The sequence below is a fragment of the Eptatretus burgeri genome, chromosome 1, assembly GCF_056783735.1.
Source record: "Eptatretus burgeri isolate ZD-2024b chromosome 1, Ebu_testis_v1, whole genome shotgun sequence".
Taxonomy (NCBI): domain Eukaryota; kingdom Metazoa; phylum Chordata; class Myxini; order Myxiniformes; family Myxinidae; genus Eptatretus; species Eptatretus burgeri.
The window spans coordinates 21,429,172-21,456,458 of NC_140961.1; the positions used below are offsets into that span (position 1 = coordinate 21,429,172).

The 27,287-nt window shown below is 41.7% G+C and overlaps 1 protein-coding gene across 6 annotated transcripts in view; it reads right to left on the bottom strand.

Annotated features, from left to right (window-relative positions):
- LOC147033986 (equilibrative nucleobase transporter 1-like) overlaps window positions 1–27,287 on the bottom strand; it is a 227,815-nt gene that overhangs the window by 192,012 nt on the left and 8,516 nt on the right. For 4 of the 6 annotated variants that reach the window (XM_085874440.1, XM_085874451.1, XM_085874431.1 and 1 more), the window contains exon 2: window positions 21,184–21,267. The exons of the other annotated variants lie outside the window; for them this stretch is intronic. In XM_085874440.1, coding sequence (XP_085730566.1) covers window positions 21,184–21,267 — 84 coding nt within the window. The remainder of the gene's footprint in view (window positions 1–21,183; window positions 21,268–27,287) is intronic. 6 annotated transcript variants of the gene reach the window in all.

Consider the following 27,287-nt stretch of genomic DNA (forward strand, 5'->3'; position numbering starts at 1 on the left):
TAGGAGATTTCTCAAATCGCTTCAGGAATTGCTCGCATTATGAAAGAACAGGGTGATTAACCAAAAATATTGTTGTAGATATTCAAAAACATACTTCAAAATCAACAATTAAACTTAAAAATAACTACAAGGTTGATTTCACAATTGAGAATTCATTTAGAGAGTTATTGGATTTCTCCTCAAAAAAGATTGAAACTAATGGGACGTTTTACAGTGATAATGTCATTCAAATATCCCCAGGCATAAATTTGGTGTTAATTCACTGTGATTTGATTGATGCTGCTTACAATGATGGAATAAGAACAAATACAATATTTTCATTCAGTGCATACTCAACCCCCAATTGGTTATATATTCAATATGGAACCAAAAAAAATCTGGTTTATCTACCCATGTCTAGACAAACCATATACAGAGTAAATTTAAGGATAACCGACCAAGATAATCACATGATTTCTTAAAATGGAGAAATTATATCCATCAGAATTCACCTACGTGAAGTATTCCAAGAAATAAATATGATGGTTATTGCGAGGAAACACGAGTTGGGAAAATATAAAATAATTAAAGTGGATGGGATGTTCCTTTCCTCATAATATAAGGGTGAAGGAATGTATCTTGGTTGGGGATACTACAACTTAAGAGACAACAGGGTGAAGGACATCAATTTAGAAAAAAATGAGATGTGATAATTAATACTCTCATAGGTATCGGTTCAACTATTGTTACACATAAAGACCTATTGGGTTGATCTGCTTCTGCTGTGGGAAATGTCGCAGGTGCGAAAAAGATTATGAAAGACGCCCAAAAGGAATCCCATAAATTGCAAGCAATAAAAGAAATTAAGAAATGCAAAGCTCAGTTGTTTCCCCAAGAACGACATAAAATAATTCAAATACTTGGAGTCAGGGTTTCAAAAATTTTAATGTCTTTTTTCCTCAATAAATACAAGTCTGGAAGCAATTGATATAGTATCTATAATTTGGATGATACCATTGTTATCTCAAACTCTACGAAAAAAACAGGACTACTTTAAGGTAAATGCTATCACAGGAATAGACTGGAATACAAATGGAACAAAAAGTTTTGAAAAAAATAATCCACAAACATATTTGAATCTAGCTGAAAGTTTCTTGTTGTGTAAATTTACATTCACTAAGCCTGGGAATAACACAAACGCTAAACTCATAAATGATTTCTTCTGGAAAATGTTTGATAGTGTTCGTTTGTATATTGGAACACAAGAAGTTGAAGTGGTTCATTATGTCTCTGTTACATCTGAAATGATGAAATTTACACTATATTCATTTCCTGATAGAATGGTTAAGGGGGCTGTCAAAGGTTTTGTTCCTGATATGGCGACGGGGAAAAACATAGACCCTGGTTATACTCAAGGAAAGGCAATGTATAATGATGATACAAAAGCAAGTAATAGTTTTAAGGCCCGGTCACACCTTGACGTTTTAGCCAACGTATGCCGATTTTTGAATTTTTTTTCTAAAACGCTGGCACACGTTGAATAGGTTATGGGTAAGTTTTGATAACATTGAGAGCACGCTGAAAAACACTGCCATACGTCGTTGTACGTTGGCTTTAAACGTTGTACTTTTTGGTTGTCCTCAAATTTTTTCATGCTTGAAATTTCACGACGTATGCCGGCGTATGACTCACACGTTCCGCTACGCTGGCCACAAGTTGTATGCACGGTCTGCGATCGTTGACAGACGTCAACACATGCTACTTGTAAGTTAATCATAAGTTGAGACACGCCGAGGTAATGTTTAGCGTACCCGAAACTTATTTCTAACCCATGATTAACGTGTTGTTGGCACGTTACGCGATCGTTGCCACACATCGACAGACGTTACTTTTAAGTTACTCATAGGCTGAAAGACGTCGGTATAATAGATCGTCCTTGCTTCAGCGTCCACGGCCACGGCCAGGACACTTATTTGCAGCATTCTTCAAACTTTTCTTCGGCATGACGAGGATGTTCACACTTCGATGTCTAGCTTGGCTATGATTCCAATTGTCCATCGGCAGCGTCTATTTAAAATAGTCGAGTTTGAGCGTTCTAACACGTTCAGAAGAAACGCTTCAAATTTCCAAACCCCAGCGTCAAAAAACAAAGGCGAGTGACAGCAATTTAAATCGTTCATTGTAAACAATGAAAATAGCTGAGTGGTACCGTTTAAAAGTCGTTGAGTGTAAAAAAATCCAATTGTTGAGCGCAAGCGTCTACTTTCAATAGTGGGGTTTGAGTGATTTAGCACGTTCAATATAAACGATTAAAATTTCCGAGCGCCAGCGTCAAAAAACAAAGGCGAGTGACAGCAATTTAAATCGTTCATTGTAAACAATGAAAATAGCTGAGTGGTACCGTTTAAAAGTCGTTGAGTGTAAAAAAAATCCAATTGTTGAGCGCAAGCGTCTACTTTCAATAGTGGAGTTGCAGCCATTTAAATCGTTGAGTATATCATTTAAATCGTTAAATCGTTAAACGCAAGGATGATCCATCATAACCCACACCCTCCCCCTCACACTCACCTACTACTGCCAACATGAACAAACTACTACTAATACTAATACTAATACTGATACTGATACTGATACTGTTACTGCTGACATGGACATCGACTCAAAAAGGACTCGAAAACACAGTTGGGTTCCCCTTTTATGAACACCATTTTTATATACCAATTCCCAAAACCGCTGGGAACACGTCTTTATATGGCAGTTGTAAGCTAGAAACACGTTAATTTATTTTTTTTTTGTCGACCAGAAGACGTCATTGGAATACGTCTACATACGTCGATGTGTGTTGGGACTACGTAAAGAATTGGTTCAAAGCACGTCAAACATAAGTTAGAAATAAGTTTCGCGTAAAAAAGATATTACCGCGGCGTGTTTCGACTTATGAGTAGCTTATAAGTAGCCTTTGTGGACGTGTGTAAGCGTCCATATATCGTGTGTAAAACTTATCCCCATCGCATGCGGAACGTGTGTCATATGCCAAGTACGTCGTAAAATTTTGAACATGTTTAAAATTTCTTGACGTACTCTACTTACTACGACGTATGATAGCGTACTTTAGCGTTGTACTCACGTATACCAAACTTACTCATACCGTATTTGACGTGCCCCAACGTTTTAGACACATTTTTCTTAGGTCGGCATACGCTGGCAAGATCGCCAAGGTGTGACCGTGATGTTGACACTTCCATTTCTACGGCAGTTATGATTCGAATCGTTGTGCGTCAGCCTTTTAATAGGCTACGTCACGACATCGTCGGCGATGCGTGCAACGCGCTATGCCTAAGTTAGACTATCGTTGGGCATCGGTTGTGTAGGCCGACAACAGGTTCAGCATTCGTTGGTATAAGTTATCTATAACACAACGAAACGTTCTGTGTCCGTTACCAATGCGTTATACATAAGACCAAGTCGCGATGAATACGTCCGAATCTTTAAAAAAAAACATCTAAAGTTCAACGTAAGCCAGCGTTTTAGATACATTTTAATACGTTGCCATCGCTGGCTAAAACGTCAAGGTGTGACCGGGCCTTTACCATGGCTGTTCCTCTGAAAGGTATATTGGGATTTTGTGATTATGATAAAGTTCTGTTTGGACTTAAAATTATATTTTAACTACAAAGGAATGATAATGAAAATTGATTGCTTTTTGGTGCTGCTAATAGTGGGGCAGATAACAGCAATTTTTGAGAGGAATCGTGCAAATGATGATACAAGCATCAAATTTGGCACATTTGTTCTCCAGGGGATTCTAATCAAATCTGCCTGATTGGCCATTTGAAAATCCAAATTTTGAAAATAAAAAATAAAAAAATAAAAAAAAAGTCAAGATCATGAATCAATGTTGGCTGCTGGCTGAGATTGGTGAATGTTTCATAAACATCATCAAAGACGTTCCAAGTCTGCCATGCAGTTTTCTTCCCTTTACCGCGGAAGGCAGACACGACATCACATCCAGTGAACGCATGGAAGTATGGGATCCTCTTGCTTTCTCAGGCCCCATTGCAGAAACTACCTCATGGACTGGAATCCATCACGCCTTGGCTCCTTGGCCAAAGGGAATCCACATGTTCTCAAGACCTAGTTCCTGTAAGGATGGCAGTACAGATATTGCTATGACTAGTACGTCCGTGTCATTAGTCTTATGATAATGGACTTGCTACCATCCGTCGTTGCATCCCTGGCGTGTAGAAATATTCGAGTGTCAGCTTCATCATGACAACATGGAGACACAGCATCCAGTGACTTCCTTGTGTTGCTAATGGCATCTTCTCCTTTTGTGACAATGACTGTGCTTGTCGTCTGTGCTTCACACATCTTTTCCGCAAGGAAGTGAAACAGCTCAGTCTTGTTGCTGTCATCCCGAAGAAAGCTTCTCCAGTTACTTGGGATCTTACTGGTTCCTGTCACTCTTCTTCTGATTCCTTGCCCCATTTTCAACCTTGCCTCAGACTTCAGACTTGACTTCTTGTACACATCAAACACTACGTCCACCTGACACCATAAGATTCCACCTTTGGGATGATGTCTTCTTTAGCATAGTCATCAAATATCTTTGAAGTGCGTGGAGGTAGGGCATTGATAAGTGCTGAGCTATCAATGATGACTGCATCTCCCCTTGGTTCTCTGTCTGGGATGTTCACTTGCACTTCAAGAATTTCAGCCAGCTGTAACTTCAAATTTCTTGGAAGTTTTTTTTTCTTCAAATTTTTCAAAATTTGGATTTTCAAATGGCCAATCGGGCAGATTTGATCAGAAAGCCCTGCAGAACAGAAATGCCAAATTTGATGCTTGTTTCAAAATTTGCATGATTTTTCTACTATCTACTACACTATAATGCTTTTAGTACTGAGAATAAATTTGTTATTGATGAAATCTCTCTCTATCGAGTGTAGCCTGTGGCTGCTGGTTGCATCATTGGTTGGGATGTGGCTATGCCGCTGATGCAGTGTCCCCCTTACCAATACACTGGTGCTCATTTTGCCGACCTCGGAAGGATGACAGGCTGAGTCAACCTCCTGGTGTATTTTATTTCAGCGGGCAACGGGGCTTGAACTCAGGACCCTAGGATCCCAAGCCGCCACCCTAACCACGAAGCAAACACCAAGCTAATTGATGAAATGAGTTGTGGTATTAGTGATTGTACTCCTAATCTTAAAACAGAAGAGATGTTGAATAGAAGACAACTCAAAGAATCTATTCAATGTATCATACCTTAAAAGAAGATGTCAACACGTGAAACTGAACCAAACCACTTACATGTGGAATGTGGGTGTTCTGGAAGGAAAGCCACGATACCTACAGCTCACTAACAAACAAAAAAAAACACATGGAGATACTGCAACTGATAAGAATAATGCATTGAGTGATAATGCTATGGTGAAACAACTTCGCGTTTCTCTGGAAGGAACATTTTATTCACGAGATAGATTGGAAATTGATTGGGAAAAAACGATTATGCTGAAGCATACAAATCTTACCAAAAGGTGTGTGAAAGCAATGGAAATAAAGAACCCATTTTGGATATGGCAGCCTTTAAAAGCCTGTGTACAATCTACACGATTGACCTGAGCACTCAAAAGGAAACTACAAAATCTAATTGAATGGATACTTCCCTCTACATTGAAAGAGGAGAGAGTGAAGGAGTTGATACATATTGTTTGCTTTTGGAAGAAACAGAATTGCAGATTAAAACAGATAATGGTGTTATGATTGGTCTCACATAATTTTTTTAGAAATTAATGAGTGGTAAAGTGCCAACTGGGGTATATGTTAATCAAATCAATCTTAATAAACTATCATCTTGTTTTCAAAATCAAAAGCCTTGTACGATTAACGTTAATACAATTCAGAGAAAAGGAACAGTAAGAATTGGTGTTTTGCTCACACAAGAGAACAGGTGAAAATCTTGAACGATACTGGCTCACTTAAAATTAAAATGTCAAAACTAATGTTAAAGAAATATTCAATAAGAGGGACGAGTGGAGGATTTATCCCATTTCCAATTCCTTTATTTGCTGGTTTAAGTGTGGCTGGAGCATTGACAGGCAGTATTTCAGCAGCGTTGAAAACTGCCAACAAAAGGAAGGCTCAAATGCAGGCTCAAAAAGAGTTGGAAAGGCATAACAAAGAGTTGGAGAAACAAATTAGTGGAAGTGGTGTAATTGTAGATTTTGCTGAAAAACTTGAAATAAAAGCCTACCTGATAAAGCGACATTGTTAGTTGGAGATATCCTTTCTTCTATCGCACTATCAGGTGTAAAATTAACTAAAAGGGGGGTAATGGGTTATATCTTTCTCATAAATATATGAGCATTGATGAGTGGTTTTACAGAATTTTCAAAGAATCAAATATTACAAGAAATTAAATATTGATAACATGATTATTTGTACGAGAGATAAGTTAACAAACCTGTCTTAATATACAAAAATATTATGATGAATTTAGAACATCATAATGGAGACAGTTCTCATTGGGTTTGTATTTATAATAATCAGGTTAAATATTATTTTGATAGTTTTAGTCTTCCACCAGCTGTTGAAGTCATGAAATTCTTACAGAATGATGTTTATCAAACATTTCAAGTCCAAGAATTAAATTCCAAGTGTTGTGGTCAATTATGTCGAAATGTGTTATGTCAACTCAACAAAAAGAAAAAAAATTTATGATGTTATTTTTAATCTAATGTTTATGACATGTTGGAAAAGATGGTTCTACATTTGGTGTATCCCAAGAAGTGGATGTTGATTTGTCAAATTATTATACAAAGGTACAGGCTGAGTGACAGAAATATAGTTTAACAAAAAATATTAATATGAAAAATGCTTATAAATTAATAAATTATCCAAGCCCCACAAATGCAAATGACTTGGTGAGATCAAGTGATTTATCACAATATATATCCTTAAATAAAACGGCTGTGAATTCCAAAGATACAGAAATGTTGATATTATCTCCAGGTCATCCAGAATTCACAGTTCCCATTGAAATAAAATTTTTTATAAACTAGGGCGTATCGTTTGTATGAGAATAAAGATTGGGGATATGATATGAATGATTTTGGGTATAATTGGCGATTTAAAATAAACATAGAAGACCTGAAAGAATTAAATCGGTCTCATAAGGAAGATTATTATCCACTTGGTGCCGACCATGAGATTTGTGGAAGCACAATTATCAAACTACAAATAAAAGAATTTAATAATGCTAAAATCAATAACAGCTTTTCTGTAGTTTATATCATGAAAACACAAAGAACAGGATTATATAAAGTGAGTAATGGAATACAAACTGATTTGACAATGGGAAGATCGGGAGGAATTACCAGTCATTATATTGTTGTAGAATTCCCGCCCGTCAGCGTGCAAACGACCGCGTCTAACCAATAGCGGTCGCTTCGCCCATCGAACGGACAATCCAGTCGCGACTTTCCGGATCAACGCGGGAAACCAGCCACGGGTGTGTTTTTAAGCACAGCACAACCTTGTCCGCACTCTACCCGCGCAACAGGGTCCGATCGCCAAATCTTCGATTTACCTAATTATTCGCGTGGGTAGGTTACCGAGAGATTGTACCTCAACGGGACCACTTGGAAACGAGCAGCTTAAGCAGCTCGCTTCCTTCTGGGATAACTGAGCGGGGTATTATCACGCAGTCCCGTTGGACCCGATCACTTTACCGGCTATTTAAAAACCAACTATATTCCGAGTGCAAGATGGCAGCTCAATTAAGGGAAGAGGACGCAACGAACAGGTTTACATTCACACAAGGACATTTATTATAATAAAGCACGTATGCAATTAAACAAGGCAAAACATGTATGCAATTATACAGCAAGAAAAGCACGACAAAAGAATTACGACCGTCTATACGAAATGCAATGCAAACATTGACAGCACACAAAGCACTTAACAATTTCCTACTTATTAGACGGGCCCACGGACACACGTACACACACACACACACACACACACACACACACACACACACACACACACACACACACACACACACACACACCCAAGAAATTGTGGCAGAGGCTTTTAATAACGGGCTCCAGCTCGGAGGAGAGGGAGCTGAAACCCAGAACCTCTCCTCTCGTGTGGTCTTCAAGTTGTTCAGACCCGGGCTCCAGCGAGAGCGAGCTGGATCTAATCGCCGTGAGCTGCGATCCTTCCCGAGCTCCCGTGAATCCTCCCGTGCTTCTCAACACGTGCTGGTGAGACGGGGTGCTGATCCTTCCCGTTGATGCGTCGCTTCCCCGAGGAACCACCTCCAAGAAGAGGTCGATGAGTCGCACCAAGCCGGGAACCAAAATGGAGAACAAAGAGCTCCACGAACCAAGAAGAAGCCACCACTCGCAGCTCGAGCCGAGCAACCGGCTTAACTTTCTTCAAAACAGGGCAGCTTGAAGCAAAAATCTCTCTCGAGCCAAGCAGAAGCCGAAGCTCGCTGAGCCAGCCAAAGCAAAAAAAAAGCTTCCGAAGGCCTCAACCCTAACCCAAGCCAAACAGGATCCGAAGGTCTGCTGAACGGCTAGTCTCTGCCGAAGCAAAAAGCTTACTACTCCAATTCCTGACACAAACAAAGAAAAGATCTCCTCTTATCCTTCTCCCGCCCTTCCCCCGCTCCTGGCATGAATCATGCGCTCGTGCTCCATCCCCCGCTCAGCCACGGGTGGGAGGGAGTTGTTGACATCATGAGTCACGGGACGGCAGGGTTCTTCTTCCTCTTCGCAGAAGAGGGGGAGGGACGTCTCCATTGTTTCGTTCCTAACTATTAAATCGATCCGCAGCGCATCTAATCGATTTCTGAACATTTAAACAATGAAAGGTGAGCTATCTCGGGAACAAGCACTTATCGACATAGCTGACTAAAGGAACCTGTATGCTGTGTGCAATCGAATTCCAAATTCATAACAATATTAATCTGTCATATATTTCTGATCCATAAATGACAGGAAGAAGGCTTCAAGAAAATTATCATTTCTGTGTCCAAGAACACCTACTAGAAAAGGGTATTCGGTGTCTCAATAAATTTGTTCGACAACATTGGAATGGGGTATTTACACTTAAAGATTGGCTTTATACTGATGTTGCTAAACCAACAATTTTGGATTTAACTAAAATTTGAAATCATGAAAAAAAATTTAAAGTTGAGAAAAAACAAGGCTTTCTTAGAAGTGCAGAAGAAATTTTATTGGTTTCCTGTTGTAAAAAAAATTCGTTTGGATACAGGAATATCAAGAAATCCAAATTAATATATGTATGATGTTCTGTGTGGTGAAAGTGGTTCAACGGTAGTAAGGGATGAAGAAGAAGTTGAAGAAACTGAGGCAAGTGAGAAGGAGGAGAGGGAGAAGAGAGAGGAGAGGGAGAAGACAGAGAAGGAGAAAAGAGAGAGAATGAATAAATAAAAAAATATGGAAACCAGTGAGATTAAAAACTATGGAAAATAAATAGATCTCAACGCATTGAGGAGGAAAACAAAGAATTCACAAGTCTCGGAAAAAATATATGCGTCACGAATATTATCATCCATTTCAGGGAGAAGATTTTAACGAAAAAGTGGAGATGAAGAAGAGAAAGAAGGAAAAGATAATATTATTGACTATGTTGGTGTAATTGACTTTGGTTAAAGTTTTACATTCTTTTCTTCAATAAATGGAGGAGAGAATGAAGACATTTCTTAGGATTTTTTATATTTTAAAAATTAAGATTCAAATGTACATGTTGGAAACTAAAAAGGTTTTTGCACTCAGTCAGAAATTTTCTCATAAATAAATGAGTTCTTGTCTCAAATGTAAAAAGAAAACTAAGCATAAAAATATCTCGTATGTTAAAAGTTAAAATAATAGGGATATACAAAAAGGGATATATTTGGTGTGTGGCTCTAAAAAGAGTAAATTCATCTCCAAACACAAGTGTGGGGGAGATATACAAAAGTTTTTATCAGGAAGTATATTTACAATAACTGGAATACCAGGAGAATTACATCTAGCAGGGTATTCTTTCTGTGGTCCAGAAACAAACTTGGATAAAAGATTAGATGAGGCCAACAGTCTCAAACATTGGTCTAAACCTAAAAAAAAACAGTTGATGAAGTGTGTATGAAGCATAATATTGATTGTGGAAATAGCATGACATTGGAAGAAAAACATGAAGTGAATCGAGAAATATTGTATAAAATGTCTGATACAAAATCCAACCTTGAGAGAAAAAGTTGATAGGTTCATCGTGAAGAAGACGATCAGTGCTAAATTGAAACTTGGGCTTGGAAGTTCAAAAAATCTGTAGGCTCTAATGATGTCATTGAGATTGAAGAGAAACTATGTGATGAATTACATAAACCAAAAGTCACAAAGTTTAATCGAAGGAAGATTTATTCCAAAGAAGTTGATTATAATTGGTCCGTTGACTTGATTGAACTCAATAATGATAAGGGGTGCAAGTATGCTTTTACCGTTATTGAATTGAGGAGTAGATATGTGTGGGTTGTCCCTTTGAAAAAAAAAAGGTAATACTCTTAATTTTGCCTTTCAACAGATATTTAATAAAAGCAAGAGAAAACCGAAAAAAAATTGTGGACTGATGAGGGAGGGTACAGAGTTCCACAGCAACACATTTATGAATTTTCTTTAAAGTCACGGTATTACATTATACAGCACTTTAATACATTTAATACAATATATTAATACATTTAATACAATATATTACATTATACAATACTTTAATAAAGGAAAAGCGGTTGTTATCGAGTGTTTCAATTGCACTTTAAAAGAGACACTATTTAAAAAATTCACTCAACTCGGTTCTCAACAAGGGTTATATTTAATTCAGGACATTGTAGATAAGTACAGTGATACGATTCATACCTCAACAAAATCCAAGCCATCAGAAACATTTATAAAATTAGAATATGAAAAAGATTAATCTCAGAAAGCCAAAGTTCAAAGTTGGTGATATAGTTGGAATATACAGGTGGAAATCTCATTTGAAAAAGGTTATATTAAGCGATGGACAAATGAACTTTTTAAAATCATTCATGTAATGGATACAGTTCCTTGGACTTACAAATTAAATGATTTAAAAGGAGAAGAGATTTTAGGTTCATTTTATTCACAGGAATTACAAAAAACAAAGATAATAAATTGAAAATAAAAAAACAAATCAAAATTGACTCCACCCATACAAGCCACACCCACACAAGCCACCCCCATCCACACAAGCCACACCCACACACCACATCCATCATGCAATGATAAGTTTATTAGTTCCCCACATATGACGAGTTAATTTAATTATAAAAATCGCTCTGCCCATTCTTTGACTCCACCCACACAAGCCACACCCATGCAAGCCACAACCACACAAAGCACACCCACACAAGCCACACCCACACAAGTCACACCCCTTAATCCCACCCCCACCAACACAAGCCACATCCACACAAGCCACACCCATGCAAGCCACACCCATGCAAGCTACACCCATGCAAGCTACACCCATAGAAGCCACACCCACACAAGCCACCCTCACCCTTCACCACCCACACAAGCCACACCCCTTCATCCCCTCAATCCTCCCCTTGTGCGCACCCCCAGTGACCCATCCTTCCCCACACATACACGGGGATGGGGAGGGGTGGGATGAGGGGGGGGGTGATGGGTCATTGGGGGAAATGCACCTATCCCCCTCTACCCTCCCCTCCTCCTTACACCTCCTTTATCCTTTTTTTGGTAATTAAGAATTAAACAAGCCGGTAGGCAACATGGGTGGTTGCGACATAATTGCATACTAGTCATACAGTTTTTGACGGATCGGGCTGAAATATTTTGACAAAGAGGTTGATTATAGTGCGCATAAAAGCCTGGAAGCCCATTTTTGATTTTCGAAAAAACAAATTTTTTAGGATTTTTCTAAAATTTCAAAGTCCCGTTGCTGGGCAACGGTGGTGTCCATAGCAACAGTGCTCAAAGCATAGAACTAGATCCTGGTATGAACCTACCTGTCAAGTTTCATCAAAAATCGGTTGACTCTTCTGGCCTCCAGAGCTGTCCATTACAAACAAACAAATAAACCAATGTCACCCACAGGGTGACCCGTATCTTGCCAAAAGGTGACCACGTGTGACTTCTTTAAGGTCACACTGAGGTGAACAGAGCTGCTATCCACCAGGAGCGACTCCTTGAGGAATATCTGCCCACGAGAGATTCCGATGAGAATCGTTCTAGAGTAACCATGAAAATATGCGTTTGCCTCATAACGTCACCAAATGACGTCATAATATCTCAAGCTTGACATATCTAGAAAGCACTCATTGAGGTGTTCAATTTGAGGTACTACACGATATGGTTCCTAAAACTTGAAAATTTGACCTTGGGTTCAAATATGTTTGACCTCAGGCGCTAACCATGAAGGTCAAGGCCAATCGCCACCAAAAATTAATCATCTGAGCGCCAGACCATATACTACATTCCCATAAAGTTTGGAGACTATTCTATTAAAATTACTCAAAAATAAGGGTTTCGTCGACTCCCCTGATTTGCGACAAAGTGACCTTGACCTTTGACCTTGACCTTCAAAATTTTATGCGCTGAAAGGGACCTCTATAGGCCTCTGATATGCGAAGTTACAAAAATTTCCAATGATAACTGTGCTCTGCAGAGTGATTTATACGTGATTACAGACCAAAAAAAAACAAAAAAAAAACATGAAGGTCAAGGCCAATCGCCACCAAAAATTAATCAGCTGAGCGCCAGACCATGAACTATATTCCCATGAAGTTTCAAGACGATCCGATCAAAATTATTCAAAAATAAGGGTTTCGTCGACTCCCCTGATTTGCGACAAAGTGACCTTGACCTTTGACCTTGACCTTCAAAATTTTGTGCACTGAAAGGGACCTCTATAGGCCTCTGATATGTGAAGTTACAAACATTTCCAATGATAACTATGCCCTGCAGAATTTTTTTATACGTGATTACAGACAAACAAACAAAAAAAAATAAACCAATGTCACCCGCAGGGTGACCCGTATCTTGCCAAAAGGTGACCACGTGTGACTTCTTTAAGGTCACACTGAGGTGAACAGAGCTGCTATCCACGAGGAGCGACTCCTTGAGGAATACCTGCCAACGAGAGATTCCGATGAGAATCGTTCTACAGAGTAACCATGAAAAATATGCGTTTGCCTCATAACGTCACCAAATAACGTCATAATGTCTCAAGCTTGACATATCTAGAAAGCACTCATCGAGGTGTTCACTTTGAGGTACTACACGATATGGTTCCTAAAACTTGAAAATTTGACCTTGGGTTCAAATATGTTTGACCTCAGGCGCTAACCATGAAGGTCAAGGCCAATCGCCACCAAAAATTAATCAGCTGAGCGCCAGACCATGAACTATATTCCCATGAAGTTTGAAGACGATCCGATCAAAATTACTCAAAAAATAAGGGTTTCATCGACTCCCCTTATTTGCGCCAAAGTGACCTTGACCTTTGACCTTGACCTTCAAAATTTTGTGCACTGAAAGGGACCTCTATAGGTCTCTGATATGCGAAGTTACAAAAATTTCCGATGATAACTGTGCTCTGCAGAATTTTTTATACGTGATTACAGACAAACAAAAAAAAACAAAAAAAAAACCATACAAGCTGACTAACATATCTTGCAAAAACTTCGTTTTGGCAAGATAAAAAACATACAAGCTGACTAACATATCTTAAAAAAAACTTCGTTTTGGCAAGATAACAATCCGGTAGGCGACGAGGGATTCGCTGGGATCGAAGCACTGGATACTATGCTTTTCAATCTGACCGATCCACCGACGAAGATTCATTGCCAATACGTATTGGTTCATATACAATTGTTCATCTGCCTGGCAATATTTTTCCTATTGCATATTTTGCCAACTGGCACTCCTCATAAAAAAATGACGGTAAATAGACACCCTATTTTTGAAGGACTACCATTTGAAAAATAATCGGTTGGCTGGTTTGTGCTGTGGAGCCTCTCATTGCACACACACACACACACACACACACACGGAAAACCCGATAAACTTCTCTCAATGCTCTTGTTTGACCACACCTCCTGAGCCACACAATATTTTTCATAAGCCACGCCCACTTTCCATCAGCCACGACCACTTTCCTACTCCACGACCACTTTTCATCAACCACATCCACTTTCCCTAAGCTCCGCCCACTTTCCTAAGCCCCTCATGAAAAATGACGGTAAATAGACACCCTATTTTTGAAGGACTACCATTTGAAAAATAAAACCTCAATCAAAAATCGGCTTGAGTAACATTTTCTAAATATCTCGAAGTGTTTAATTCCGAATTCTCGTTTCTCCACATTCAAAACTGAAGGACAAGTATTGAACATATTGTACACTGTTTTTCGGCCGCTGCACAGCAACGGGCGGTTGCTGGGCAACAAAATTCAAACGCGCACATTCCCAGTATATATTCCACATGTTGGCAAAGTTTCATCGAAATTGGTTCGCTGGTTCGTGCTGTGGAGCCTCGCGCTGCAGACACACATACACACACACACACACACACACACACACACACACACATACACACACACACACACACACACACACACACACACACACACACACACACACACACACACACACACACACACACACACACACAACCTGACAATAAGGGATATCTAGCATATATAGCGAATCCAACAAAAAATGACGGTAAATAGACACCCTATTTTTGAAGGACTACCATTTGAAAAATAAAACCAAAATCAAAAATCGGCTCGAGCAAAATTTTGTAAATATCTCGAAGTGTTGAATTCCGAAGTCTCGTTTCTCCACATTCAAAACTGAAGGACAAGTATTGAAAATACCGTATGCGGTTTTTCGGCCGCTGCACAGCAACGGGTGGTTGCTTAGCAACGAAACTCAGACGTGCACACTCCCGGCCCATATGGCACCTGTACGCCAAGTTTCATCGAAATCGGTTTGCTGGTTTGTCCTGTGGAGCCTCGCATTGCAGACAGACACACACACACACACACACACACACACACACACACACACACACACACACACACACACACACACACACACACACACGGAAAACCCGACAATAAGGGTACTCTAGCGACCACTCAATAGTTGTAAGCAAAGCATATATCATTAATCCTTAAAACAAACAATATTGTTGCGGGCCGGGGGTCAGGTGAGACCACTAGGGGGGGAAGCTATCTCGGGTCCCCACCAGACTCCCCGGAATTGTAGGCCGTCGCACACGGATAATTCCGTGACGCGGCGGGTCGCTAACCGACCGTGGACGCCAATAACTCAACCACGTGACTTAGGGTCCTCTGTCTCGTTAATCCGGTTACCTAAAAATAACCACGTGATTTAATTACCGGGGAACACGCCCTTGGTACACCTTGTCCGAACCGGATCACTTTACCGGATCAGATGCAGCTGAGCGACACTGCCAAGGATATACCAGCTAAAAGGAATGGATTGTTGGGAACAAAGTCCCGACTAAGCTAAAATTCAGACCATGCTGGATCAATGCAAGAAAAGACAAGAACGAGCAGGGAACATTTCTAATCGTGATTTATTTACAAGCAGGCAAATAAAAGTATGTGACACAGGGAATAGTTTATTGGGGTGTGTTGTGCAGCGAAAGAAAGAAATGTGAGGTGTGGCAATGTCCAAGCAACTTTTTTAACATTGTAATCAGCATTAGACCTTCGGGTGCTAAGTCGGGTTAGCACTCCGAGAGCATCTTCTCTAATTAAACAATTCAATTGGGCTTGTTTCTCATAAAGCCGCCGGTATCGTACATCCTTATCAATATTAATCATGCTATCTTGTAAAATGAGGATTTCTTTCTTTAAAATACTGTTGTGGTTCTCGGAACCGCATGCATCCAACAGATCTTGGTTCCAAGACAGTTATTCCATTAATACACATGTAGATAGTCCCTTCCCTTTTGTCTAGCGGGACAACAGGGGTGTACGTTGCGATGATCTCATAGCTAGGTTTGCTTACATCATTTCTTCTTCATTTCATTTCTACTCTTCTTTTCTAATTATTCCTGAGGTAAATCTGAGCCACGTGCACCTTCGCTGTGAGATGGGCCCTCACGGAAGCCAGCGCATGCAGCGCCACTGCGAGGAAATGATGACGCGCGAGCATTAAGTGCAGAGCCCCCATTCCCAAGCGAGCCCTCAACACAACATGTGCGGCAAGTCATGCAGTGCACTTGGCAGTTCGGGATTATCAACTCGAGCTTCTGATGATCTGCGGAAGATTGCCGGTTGCATTAAAAAGGCACACAAATTAATATCTCTTAAGAGGCTGCATGAATGGTGTTTTTCACAACACAGGAAACACAGCCAGCACGACGCCCACGCTGCATGAAACGTGTACGGAGGCCGATAAAGGCGACTCCACGCCACGTTGGGCGGGATGCGAGTGTGCGAAGTACAAGCGGTGCGTTCCTTTTCAACCAAATAGCTGATCCATATTGGTGATCGCTCCGCGCACATACAATCAGAGTCGTGCGGACATGAGCACTGTATGGAATGTGCTCGAAGGCAGACACGCATGCCACTCGCGACTTTGTTATCATACAAAGCAGGGCACGAATGCACCGCTCACAACTTTGTATCATATTTCCTCAATATCTGACACTTATCGGTGTTCGTCCCACGCACACGCTAGTAGAATCAGGCGAACGCGAGCACTGACCACGTGTGCCATGATGGATCCGCGCATACTGCGTGAAACATGCATGGATTTATCCACAACTCGGTACCTTCGGCCCTCGCGGGCAGCAGCGGATTCCCCACGGATGGTGAACGTCTTCTCGTCTCTACGGCCAGCGAGGCTGCAATCGAGCAGGGGAATGTTGTACAGTGTGGGCCACGTTGGCGCACGCGGAGCAAGCGCATTGATCAGCGCTGGTCGGATGTCCGAGCGGGCATGCAGGATCCTCGGCCGGTCGCCAGGGCACGGCCCGGGGGTTTTGTGGGTGATTCGTGTCATCTCGTGGGGTCGGAGCGGAATATTTTCGCTGTCTGGGATGACCTTGCCGGAAATGGTGTGTTGCGGTTTCCGGCTAAAGTTAGCGGCCCGTGTGAGGGGTCAGGGCCAATCGGAGCGCCTGATTCAGGTGATGACGCTTCGCTTCAGGGTGGCCCTCCGCCTCTCTCTCCCCCTCGTCTCTTTGCCCGACATCGCCACAACCCGCCTCCTGCTGCCTGGACTCCAGCTCCTCATCTCCACCCACACAACGTTGACCCCACCTGCCTACCACTCCTTCCACGCAATCTGGACTCCGTCCCTTCTCCACTTAAGCCCCTCCATCACGCCCACGGTCTCCATATGTGCTGCTGAAGCCAGAGACGACACGCTAGCTGTCGGGTACCGCACCACGGAGCATCCCCTCGTCCCCCAAAACGTAGTGGTGGCGCGTTCATGCATTCAAGTACAAAGGTACTGAGATCGTAGCCTCAACTCCTCTCCCTTCTTGTTTCAATACTTTATCTTCATTGGGTTTTCTGTGTCTGTGTGTGTGCGTGTATGTGTGTGTCCTGGCACCTGTCTGCTTAAGTAAGACTGCAGAAGGTCGTTATTTTTTATCATTATTGTTATTATTTTTGCATTAATTCTGCTCTTTATCCCCTTTTGTAAGTTGCCTGTAAATAAATCATTATTAGGAATGTTCCCAGCTCGTTTTTGTGGTTTCTTTCATTGATCCAGCATGGTCCGAATCCTAGCTTAGCCGGGAGTTTATTCCCAACGATCCGTTCCTTTTATGCATACCTAGGTGTTCGGACAAGGCGTACCGAGGACATGTTCCCACAGTAATTAAATCACGTGATTAATTAGGTAACCCGATTAACCCATAGACGGGAGGACTGTAGGTGAAGCGGTTGAGTTATTGGCGTCCACGGTCGGTTAATCGACCCGCGGCGTCACGGAATTATCCGTGTGCGACGGTCTACAATTCCGGGGAGTCTGGTTGGAGCAGAGATCGCTTTCCCCCTACTAGTGGTCTTCTCACCTGACCCCCGGCCCGCAACAATACTTATCCTAGCTTGCTTTACATCAGTGAAGTTATTCCTATATTGCTGACAGAAGACTCGGATTTGTGCTTTTCTATAATCCCACCATTGGCAAAGATTTGTAAAATCGTTTCGTGATTCTAGAATTCAAAGCCAAAATTGTTTAAAAGATGATTTAAAAAAGGAATCATTTCAAAGAGAGGTGTTAAAAGACCAATTAGAAGTATTCCTCCAGGAATCCAGGAACAATCCATCTATAATTCCAGGTGTGTGTGTGTGTGTGTGTGTGTGTGTGTGTGTGTGTGTGTGTGTGTGTGTGTGTGTGTGTGTGTGTGTGTGTGTGTGTGTGTGTCCGCTGTTTCTCGACAACCACTGGTCTGATCTAATTGAAACTTGCCAGGTATATTGCTGGGGATCTGAGTATGTGCCTTTTCAAGGTTTGATATTAATCGGACAAGTGTTTCCCAAGTTATTGCCATTTATTTACCAAACCAATGACAAGACACGTTGCTGCGGCCATTTATTTACCAAACCAATGACAAGACACGTTGTCTTTGGATGTGTCTGTGTGTGTGCGTGTAAGACACGTAGGCGTGGCTGCGTTGGCCGGTGCGCGGCCGGCCGACGATGACGTCACGGGCCATGCCGGTTACGATGGGGGAAAGGGCGCCTTAGTTACCGTGGCGTAGGAGTGGCAATGGTCAATGGCAGTGAATGTCGTGGCAAGCAAGGACAGGGAGGTAAACTTGATTTAAATTAACTCTGTGTGTGTAAGTATCACAGCAGTTGTTACTTCAATGCAAGCGATAATTCGGGGAATGCATGTGAACATTCCGTACGGGCACGCACCACTTCTGGATAGTGATGGCTTACTGTATTCTAATAATTTCTCGATTTCTTATGCGCATTTATAGATAAACACAATGCCCCAATCCAGTCGTCGTTTACGAGAGCGAAGGAACGGAGGGTGTGGTTATTTGAAAGTTTTTTTTTTTTTTTTGGTTTGCATATACGGCCACGCACATACAGGCACGCACGTACGGGCACGCACGTACGGGCACGCGAGAGCGAAGGAACAGCCTGTGTAGTTGTTGTTTCTGGCTCGTGGTTTGAAAGCTTTTGTTTTTTTGTTTTTTTTTTGCACGTACGGCCACGCACGTACGGGCACGTACGAGTTTCTTTAAAAACAAGAGAGGAGATGGGAAGATGTGGAGAAATCTAAAAAGCAATTCCGGCACTTACGGAGGCCGTGTTACTAAAAAACCAAGTGCCTTTCAACTTCAACCTCCAGTCTGCCATACAAGTCACAGTCGCCCGAGTTTCTTGTAAAAGAAGAAGATCTACCTTTACATTATTATTTAGCTGCGTTTTGACTTTACGTAAAGGAATACGTCCTCAGTTTATATTTAAACTTGCTATCATCATAATCAAGAAGTTTTTATGCAATCAAGTGCTTCCTTGCTTTAATAATATATTTTTTCAGTCTTTTACAAGAAGCGCTGGAAACGGCACCAGCTTCCCGGTTCTTAACAATAATTTGTGCTTTCTGGACAAAGGCACGCAAGTTGGGGAAAAAATAATTTAGATCTACTCACTTCTTACGAGTAGTTTTTTTGTAAAAAATCTAAGATATCGGAAATAGATATTAAAGTATCATCAACACTACTATCTGGGGGAGCTCCTCTCCAAAAGCACTCATCGTCAGAGAGGAGCGACTGTCTGAATCATCGTCCTCAATTTCCTCAGGGCCTTCGCCCATTTGCTCAATCTCCATGGTTAATTCAGGAGGGACTAAAGATGTAAGAGGAACACTCTCAGTGGTTACATCCTGAGTTGTGTCATTAACGATAGTGATGGCAATGTTGCTATCTTTAACAGGAGCACTACAAGGCTGAGATGACTCAGAGAGTATGGAGGGGGTAAGTCGAGTCTGGGGGAGGGGGGGTGGACTGGTAGTAATAGTTGAAGGTTGAAAACCAGGGAGGGGAGGGGGAGGACAAGGAAGGAAGAAGAATAAGAGACAGTAGGGGCAAGGGGAGGGGAGGGAGAGAAGAGCAAAGGAGGGAAGGAGGAGGAGAGAAGGAGGAGGAGAAAGGGAAGAAAAACGTGGAGGGGGGAGGGTAACATTAGCGTCATTATAAGACATTTTAGAGGTACCAGGTGGTTCATAAGAGGAACCAACTGGTGAAACCGAAGCACATGGGGCCTGTGTTGCAGGGCAAGTCATAACACACAAGGGTTTCTGTGTTCGCATATCCCATATACGTATGTCCCTCGATTTTAAAGGGAAGGATTGCCTGAAACCCTAAAACACCTGGCAGTAAAATCATGTAAACAACGACATAATGTGTTTAAAATTATCGCTCTGACTGAATTAACCCCAACTTAACAGACAATGGTTTCTGTGTTCGCATATCCCATATACGTATGTCCCTCGATTTTAAAGGGAAGGATTGCCTGAAACCCTGAAACACCTGGCAGTAAAATCATGAAAACAACGACATAATGTGTTTAAAATTATCATTCCGAATACGGAACGGAATCATTGTTGATGGGGATACAACCGTACCGTATCGTTTTAACTGGGATACAATCTGATCACCTTTCACGAAAGGTGGTAAATTTGAAATCACAACTTTTTTTGCGGGAGTATCCAGAGGGGAAAAAGGAACATAAATATCAGGATCAAAGAAAACTCCGTGCTCGACTTGAGCAACCATCGGTACTTGAGAAAAGAAAAAACAATCTTTTTGTTCATTCGGGAAACCGCCTTAACATTCTCAATCCCGATGATCTCACCGACACCAACAATTAACTTCTCCATGTCGATGTCCAACGGAGGAATACAAATAAAGCCATGTTTCCTGGTTAGCGCTTCAAAGGAAACGTACCACGAACTTTCAGCGTACCACGGATGTGTAAAAATAAATCGCGAACTTCAAACTTCAAACTTCGACGGGTCGCGAGAAAACAATAATAATTTAAACGAAAGGAAAAGGTTTAATTAATACAAAATAAGTGAAGAAATAAATAAGTCACAACAGTAGATCAGCACGGCCACCACCGAAAGCACTAAGAATGTACCGAATACCGCCGTAAATGGTCTTCTCTCCCTCCCTCGAACTCGGGAAATGGGGGGCACAAGAGGAGGAAGAAAATGCTGCACAGCTGGGTAAGGTAGACAAGAGAGCACAAGGGGACAACACAAAGTTAACACGCCGCCATGACACACAGACACACAGAGACACAGAGACACAGAGAGAGACAGAGAGAGACAGAGAGAGACAGAGAGAGACAGAGAGAGACACAGAGACACAGAGACACAGAGACACAGAGACACAGAGAGACAGAGAGACAGAGAGACAGAGAGACAGAGAGACAGAGAGACAGAGAGACAGAGACACAGAGACACAGAGAGCCAGAGAGTCAGAGACACACAGAGTCAGAGAGACAGAGAGACAGAGAGACAGAGAGACAGAGAGACAGAGAGACAGAGAGACAGAGAGACAGAGAGACAGAGAGACAGAGAGACAGAGAGACAGAGAGACAGAGAGACAGAGAGACAGAGAGACAGAGAGACAGAGAGACAGAGAGACAGAGAGACAGAGAGACAGAGAGACAGAGAGACAGAGAGACAGAGAGACAGAGAGACAGAGAGACAGAGAGACAGAGAGACAGAGAGACACAGAGACACAGAGACACAGAGACACAGAGACACAGAGACACAGAGACACAGAGACAGAGACAGAGACAGAGACAGAGACAGAGACAGAGACAGAGACAGAGACAGAGAGAGAGAGAGAGAGAGAGAGAGAGAGAGAGAGAGAGAGAGAGAGAGAGAGAGAGAGACTTGACTTTTATGTCCTTTTATTACAAAAGTATAAAAAACAATTTGCAAAGGAGAACCATTTTTCATAAGGACACAAAAGTTACATGTTTAAGAATACAAGGTTACATTATGACAGCAAAAGTGATCAGTCTGTAATTAAGAGACCTTTTTGAACAGTACAAAGTGCATCATTTAGAGCCCACACGCTTTTAAAAATGCACATTTTGTTTATGAAGGTGTAAAAAGAAAATTCCATTTTAATACGGGCAAAAACGATTCCTTTAAACAAAGCCAGAAAGTTATCAGCACACCCTGAAATATTTTCAATTCTGGCTTTCCTTGTGCGATAAATTGACTTCTTTGCAGTGGCAATGAGAAAGTTGGCCAAAATCACTTCCAGTGGATGTGTTTTGGATTCAAAGCCAAAAATAAAAACTTTTAAAGTGAACTTCAAAGAAAGCTTGGAGCACAATTCACAAAGCAAACCAAACAAAGGGATCAAGCGTGCACATTCAACATAAGCATGTGACAAGGTCTCGAGAGTTCCACAGAAGGGACATTGGTCAGGTATTTCAGAGGAGAAAACATGCAGGAGTTTATTGGTCGGTAATACCCAATGTGCCAGCCTCCAAGACAGGTCAGCAGTTTTCTTTGGAATAAGAACATGGTAAAAGGCTTTCCAGTTTGGTTGGAAGGGGTATTCTGGAGGCAAGTAGTTGTGCCACTTCCTTGACTGCCAAGTTCCTAAAGAAGGTCGAATTGCTTTCACACAGGCCTGGTAAATGTGACGTTTCCTCAGACCTACTTGTGGTGCGATTCCAAAATGTATTCTTGGTAAATGTTTTACAATTGAACCGGAAATCATGACAGTGGGAGTGAGTACGAGATTTGGGAAGAGAGGATTTGATTCGCGAACAGTTGAGCCATCGCCAGTGCAAGGAGATCTCTCCCAGTGTACCTTAACTCTGGTACACCTGAAGTACTTCTATAATAAAAAATATACTTGGCGGTAGGACCGTATGCCAACCTTGGTTGCTAGTGCTGCAGCACTCAACCATCTCGTGTTGTCAATCGGACACCGTTCTGAATAAAATGATCGATAAAAGAATGCTCCATTCTTATTCTTTTAAAAAGAGAGTTGTGAAACAGAGGTTCCTTCAAGAACATATCTTTGGTGTAGGAAAGATAATTACGGTCAACTATAAAAACACGCCAAGCATTTAAAATGCTATTATAAAAAGGTGGAAGCAAGGACAAATCAATACATTTCATATTCATTAAAAATAATCCTGATGAAAAGTCAAGCATACCAGCTTGACGAAGGATGAGAAGGGCGGCGGACCTCCAGACTAAGTCCGACGGACCGTAGAGAAGCCGCCAGATTGAGGCGACGCCGAAGGCCATTGCCCTGTACGCAATGTACACAAGACCCTGTCCACCTTCCTCCAATGGAAGATTCAGGATCTGTGAACGAAGCCAGTGTTTTCCACTCCAGAAAAAATTTGTTAAGGTTTTCTGTATGTTCTTCAAAAAATGTTCAGGAGTTGGTATGGCTTTGATCCTGTGCCACAATAGAGATGCTGCTAAGTTGTTGATGACCAGGAATCGGCCTCGATAAGAGAGCAAAGTCAGTAAGCCTTTCCATTTCAGCAGCTTTTGTTCGAGGGCTTCAGCGAGACCCTCCCAATTATTTGATTGTGTTGCTGCATCACCGATCAAAACGCCAAGGTACTTCATTCCGTTGTTCGACCAGGTGAGGCGTTCCGGAAGAACAGGCATGGGCAGCTGGCATGGGCCGATCCACAGTGCCTGGCACTTGTTCCAGTTTATTGCAGCTGAAGAAGCTAAACCATAATAGTTCAAACAGTCCACCAGTTTCCTAATTGCCTTGCTCGTGTGTACAATGGCACAAATATCATCAGCATAGGCAGAAACTTTCACAGGTTTTACTTACAGCTTTGTGTATCCAGTTAAGAAGCTGCACACTTTGATTAGGAGAGGCTCAATAGTTAGAGAGTACAAAATACCAGATAAAGGACATCCTTGACAGATACCCCTTCCAACCTTTACAAGTGAAGACTTCAGTTCAGAGTTTACTCTGAGTACTGAGGAAATGCCATGATAAAAGAGTTTTATAAGGGAGGTAAACCTGGGACCAAGTCCAAAACACTCGAGAACCTTGAAAAGATATGCATGACTAACGGTCAAAAGCTTTCTCTTGGTCGAGCATAATCAAACCAAGATTATCATTTTTAGCTTTACACACATCCCAAAGATCTCTTATTAGGAATATGTTATGTATCTGTCGGTTCGGGATACAATAGGACTGATCACTTTGAATCAAAGACTCCAGAAGGGGGGAGATGCGTCAAGCTAAAGCTTTGGAAAATATTTTATAGTCGGATGTTAAAAGAGAGATTGGGCGCCAGTTGCCAACGAGCTGAGGGTCCCCTTTTTCGGTAATAAAGTAATTACTGCTCTACGACAGCTCATTGGCAATTCCCCGCATTGTAAAGAACTAGTAAAGACCTCCAAAAGCTCTGGACCTAATAAAGACCAAAAGGATTTGTAAAACTCGACTGGGAGGCCGTCTAGTCCAGGAGATTTTCCAGTCGGCAGAGAAGCCAGCGAGAATGTAAGTTTTTCCAAGGAAGGTAAGGAATCAAGCTGATCCCTTTGCGTAGCACTTAACGTGGGTAGATCAGACGTGAAGTATTGCATTGCATCATTGTCAACATCGTTTGCCTTAAACACGTCTGAGAAGAAGTTATAGAATTCCCTCTTTATGCTATTTTGTGACGTCACGATGTCCCCAGTTGAGAGCCTTACAGTTTCAATTTGCCTTTGATGGGTGGTCATTTTATCAAAATGAAAGAAAAATTTTGTTGGAGAGTCCAAATTATAAATCTGATCCATCCGTAATCGGATCATAGCACCTTTCACTTGATAGTCAACAAGATCATTTCAAAGGGCCTTTTTCCAGTCGTAGATGATAATTATTTGTTGCACTGGGGTTGTTTGCAACATCAGATTGTAATTTCATTCTTTCTTTTTCGAGTACAATCCTTTCCTTTTTTGCACTAAAAGATGAGAAGTGATTAAACTGTTGGCAAAAGACGGCCATCTGTGCCTTTGCGTAGTCTCACCATAATCTAGGGCTACTTAAACTATTCTTTCGTTCGATGAGGCTATTCCAAAACACCCAAAAGGCTTCACAAAAAGTAACATTCTCAAGTAACATGAGGTTAAACTTCCAATACGGACTGCCATGTTGCTGCAGAGCAAGCTTAAAGGAGAATGTTGTCACCAGATTATCAGAGAAAAGAGAAGGCACAATATCAGATTTTAATATCTTATCAAGCATTGTAGCATTGACATAAATTCTGTCTAACCGGGCTAGAGTGTGTCTCTGGGACACACATCTTAACCAAGTGAACTGACGTCGTCTGGGGTGTTGGATACGCCAAACATCCATGAGTCCCACAGTTTTTATAATTTTTCCCAAAGTTTTGGCAGATTTTGAATGTGGCTCCACACTGTTTCTGTCTAAAGCAGGGTCAAGGGTTCAGTTGAAGTCAACACTCAGTATGAAACAACAGTTTAAGTCAATTGTGCTTAGAAAGGCCTTTAGTTTCAGGAAGAAGTTATACTTTTCAGCATTCTCATTGGGGGCATAAATGTTTACAAAAATAAAGATTTGATTGTTGGCAATGAACTGAAGGCAAGCCAGACGTCCAGGAATTATTTCATTAAAATGAACTTGCGAGAGTGTTAATGAAGGAGACAAAGAAGGCAATCCCAGCAGTGAAGGAATTTATGTCACTGAAGAACCACTGACCCTTCATGAGCCTTCTCCATTGGGCTTGGGCAGTCAGATCTCCATGCGTCTCTTGCAATAACAAGACGTCCAGGTGCAAACGCCGAGTCAGGTCTTTTACCTGAACTTTGCGTTCTAAACTAGAACCACCATAAATGTTCAGACTTCCGAAATTGACATTCATGTGTTTAGAAAGGAAAAGAAGAAAAATAAATAAATAAGAGAAACACACCACAAGGACCTCACTAAAGAAGCTCCTGTCGAGCTTTATGGATCATTTTTTTAAACCTGTGTTTCTGAGCCTCAGTGAAATTTGGGGTGACAGGGTTACACAGAATTTCTTTCAATTTCGTAATTAACACCGGAAGATCAGGGAAATGATCTTTCAGTTCAATATTTCTCTTACGATAAGAGTCCCTCAAGAAGTCCCGAAGCTCGTCATCCGAAGATGACTTTCACCATCAGATTCCTCACATGGGGAATCGATTGGTGTTTGTTTTATTGTATCAGATGATTGCTCGGTTTCAATGAAACAAACTTCTTTGGCGGCCTTATGTATCAGAGTTACGCCTGGGGATTCTTTGGAATGTAAGAGAGTGGACTCCAAGCTTGTCCGTGACATGGCCACGGTGCTCGGGTCGTGAGTGTCACTCTCCATTGGAGGATTTAAACTATCCTCCCTCGTTTCTTCAGTGTTCTTAGTTGTTTCATTTATTGTTTTGTTAGAGAGAGAATGTAAAAGTTTCTCTTCCTCCTGTGACTGTTGGATATGGGAGCAGTCTACATGAGGAACGTCCTTGTGCGAGCAGACGCTCTCTGTGGGGTTGGAGACGCTGATTGGCAAGTTCAATACGATTGGTTTATTGATGATGTTTGAACAAGCAGACGTTTCTGGGTTTTCCTCTTCTTCCAGAAAGGCAAATCTGTTATTACATGGAATTCCAGTAATTACATTTTTGCTGATTTGCCTTTTACCAGAAGGTGACACACGTGGTGCAAGGGATTTACGTTTTTAAACTTTTGGAGATGGTAATGAACCCCTCACTTACACTGTCCATTGGCTCATTGGGAGGGGGCGTGTCCACTCGTGGAACGCGTTTGTCCTGTCCGTCATTGGGAGGGGGCGTGTCCACTCGTTGAACGAGTTTGTCCTGTCCGTCATTGGGAGGGGGCGTGTCCACTCGTTGAACGAGTTTGTGCCGTCCGTCATTGGGAGGGGGCGTGTCCACTTGTTGAACAAGTTTGTCCTGTCCGTCATTGGGAGGGGGCGTGTCCACTCGTTCAGCCGGTTTATCCTGTCCGTTCGTTGAAAGGGAAACGTTAACATTAATCTGTGAGTCATTGTTATTCGGTTCGGCCGTGGAAAGCTGCGTTTTCCGAAGAGGGCAAAACTGTTTCATGTGTCCCACTGCACTACAACCAAAGTACTTTAGGGTGTCAATGTTAACATATACTTGGTAATCGTGACTATTTACAGTGAACTTTAAAATAACGTTCAGAGAGGGATAATCCTTGTTAAGTACCGTAAATACCTGTCTACGG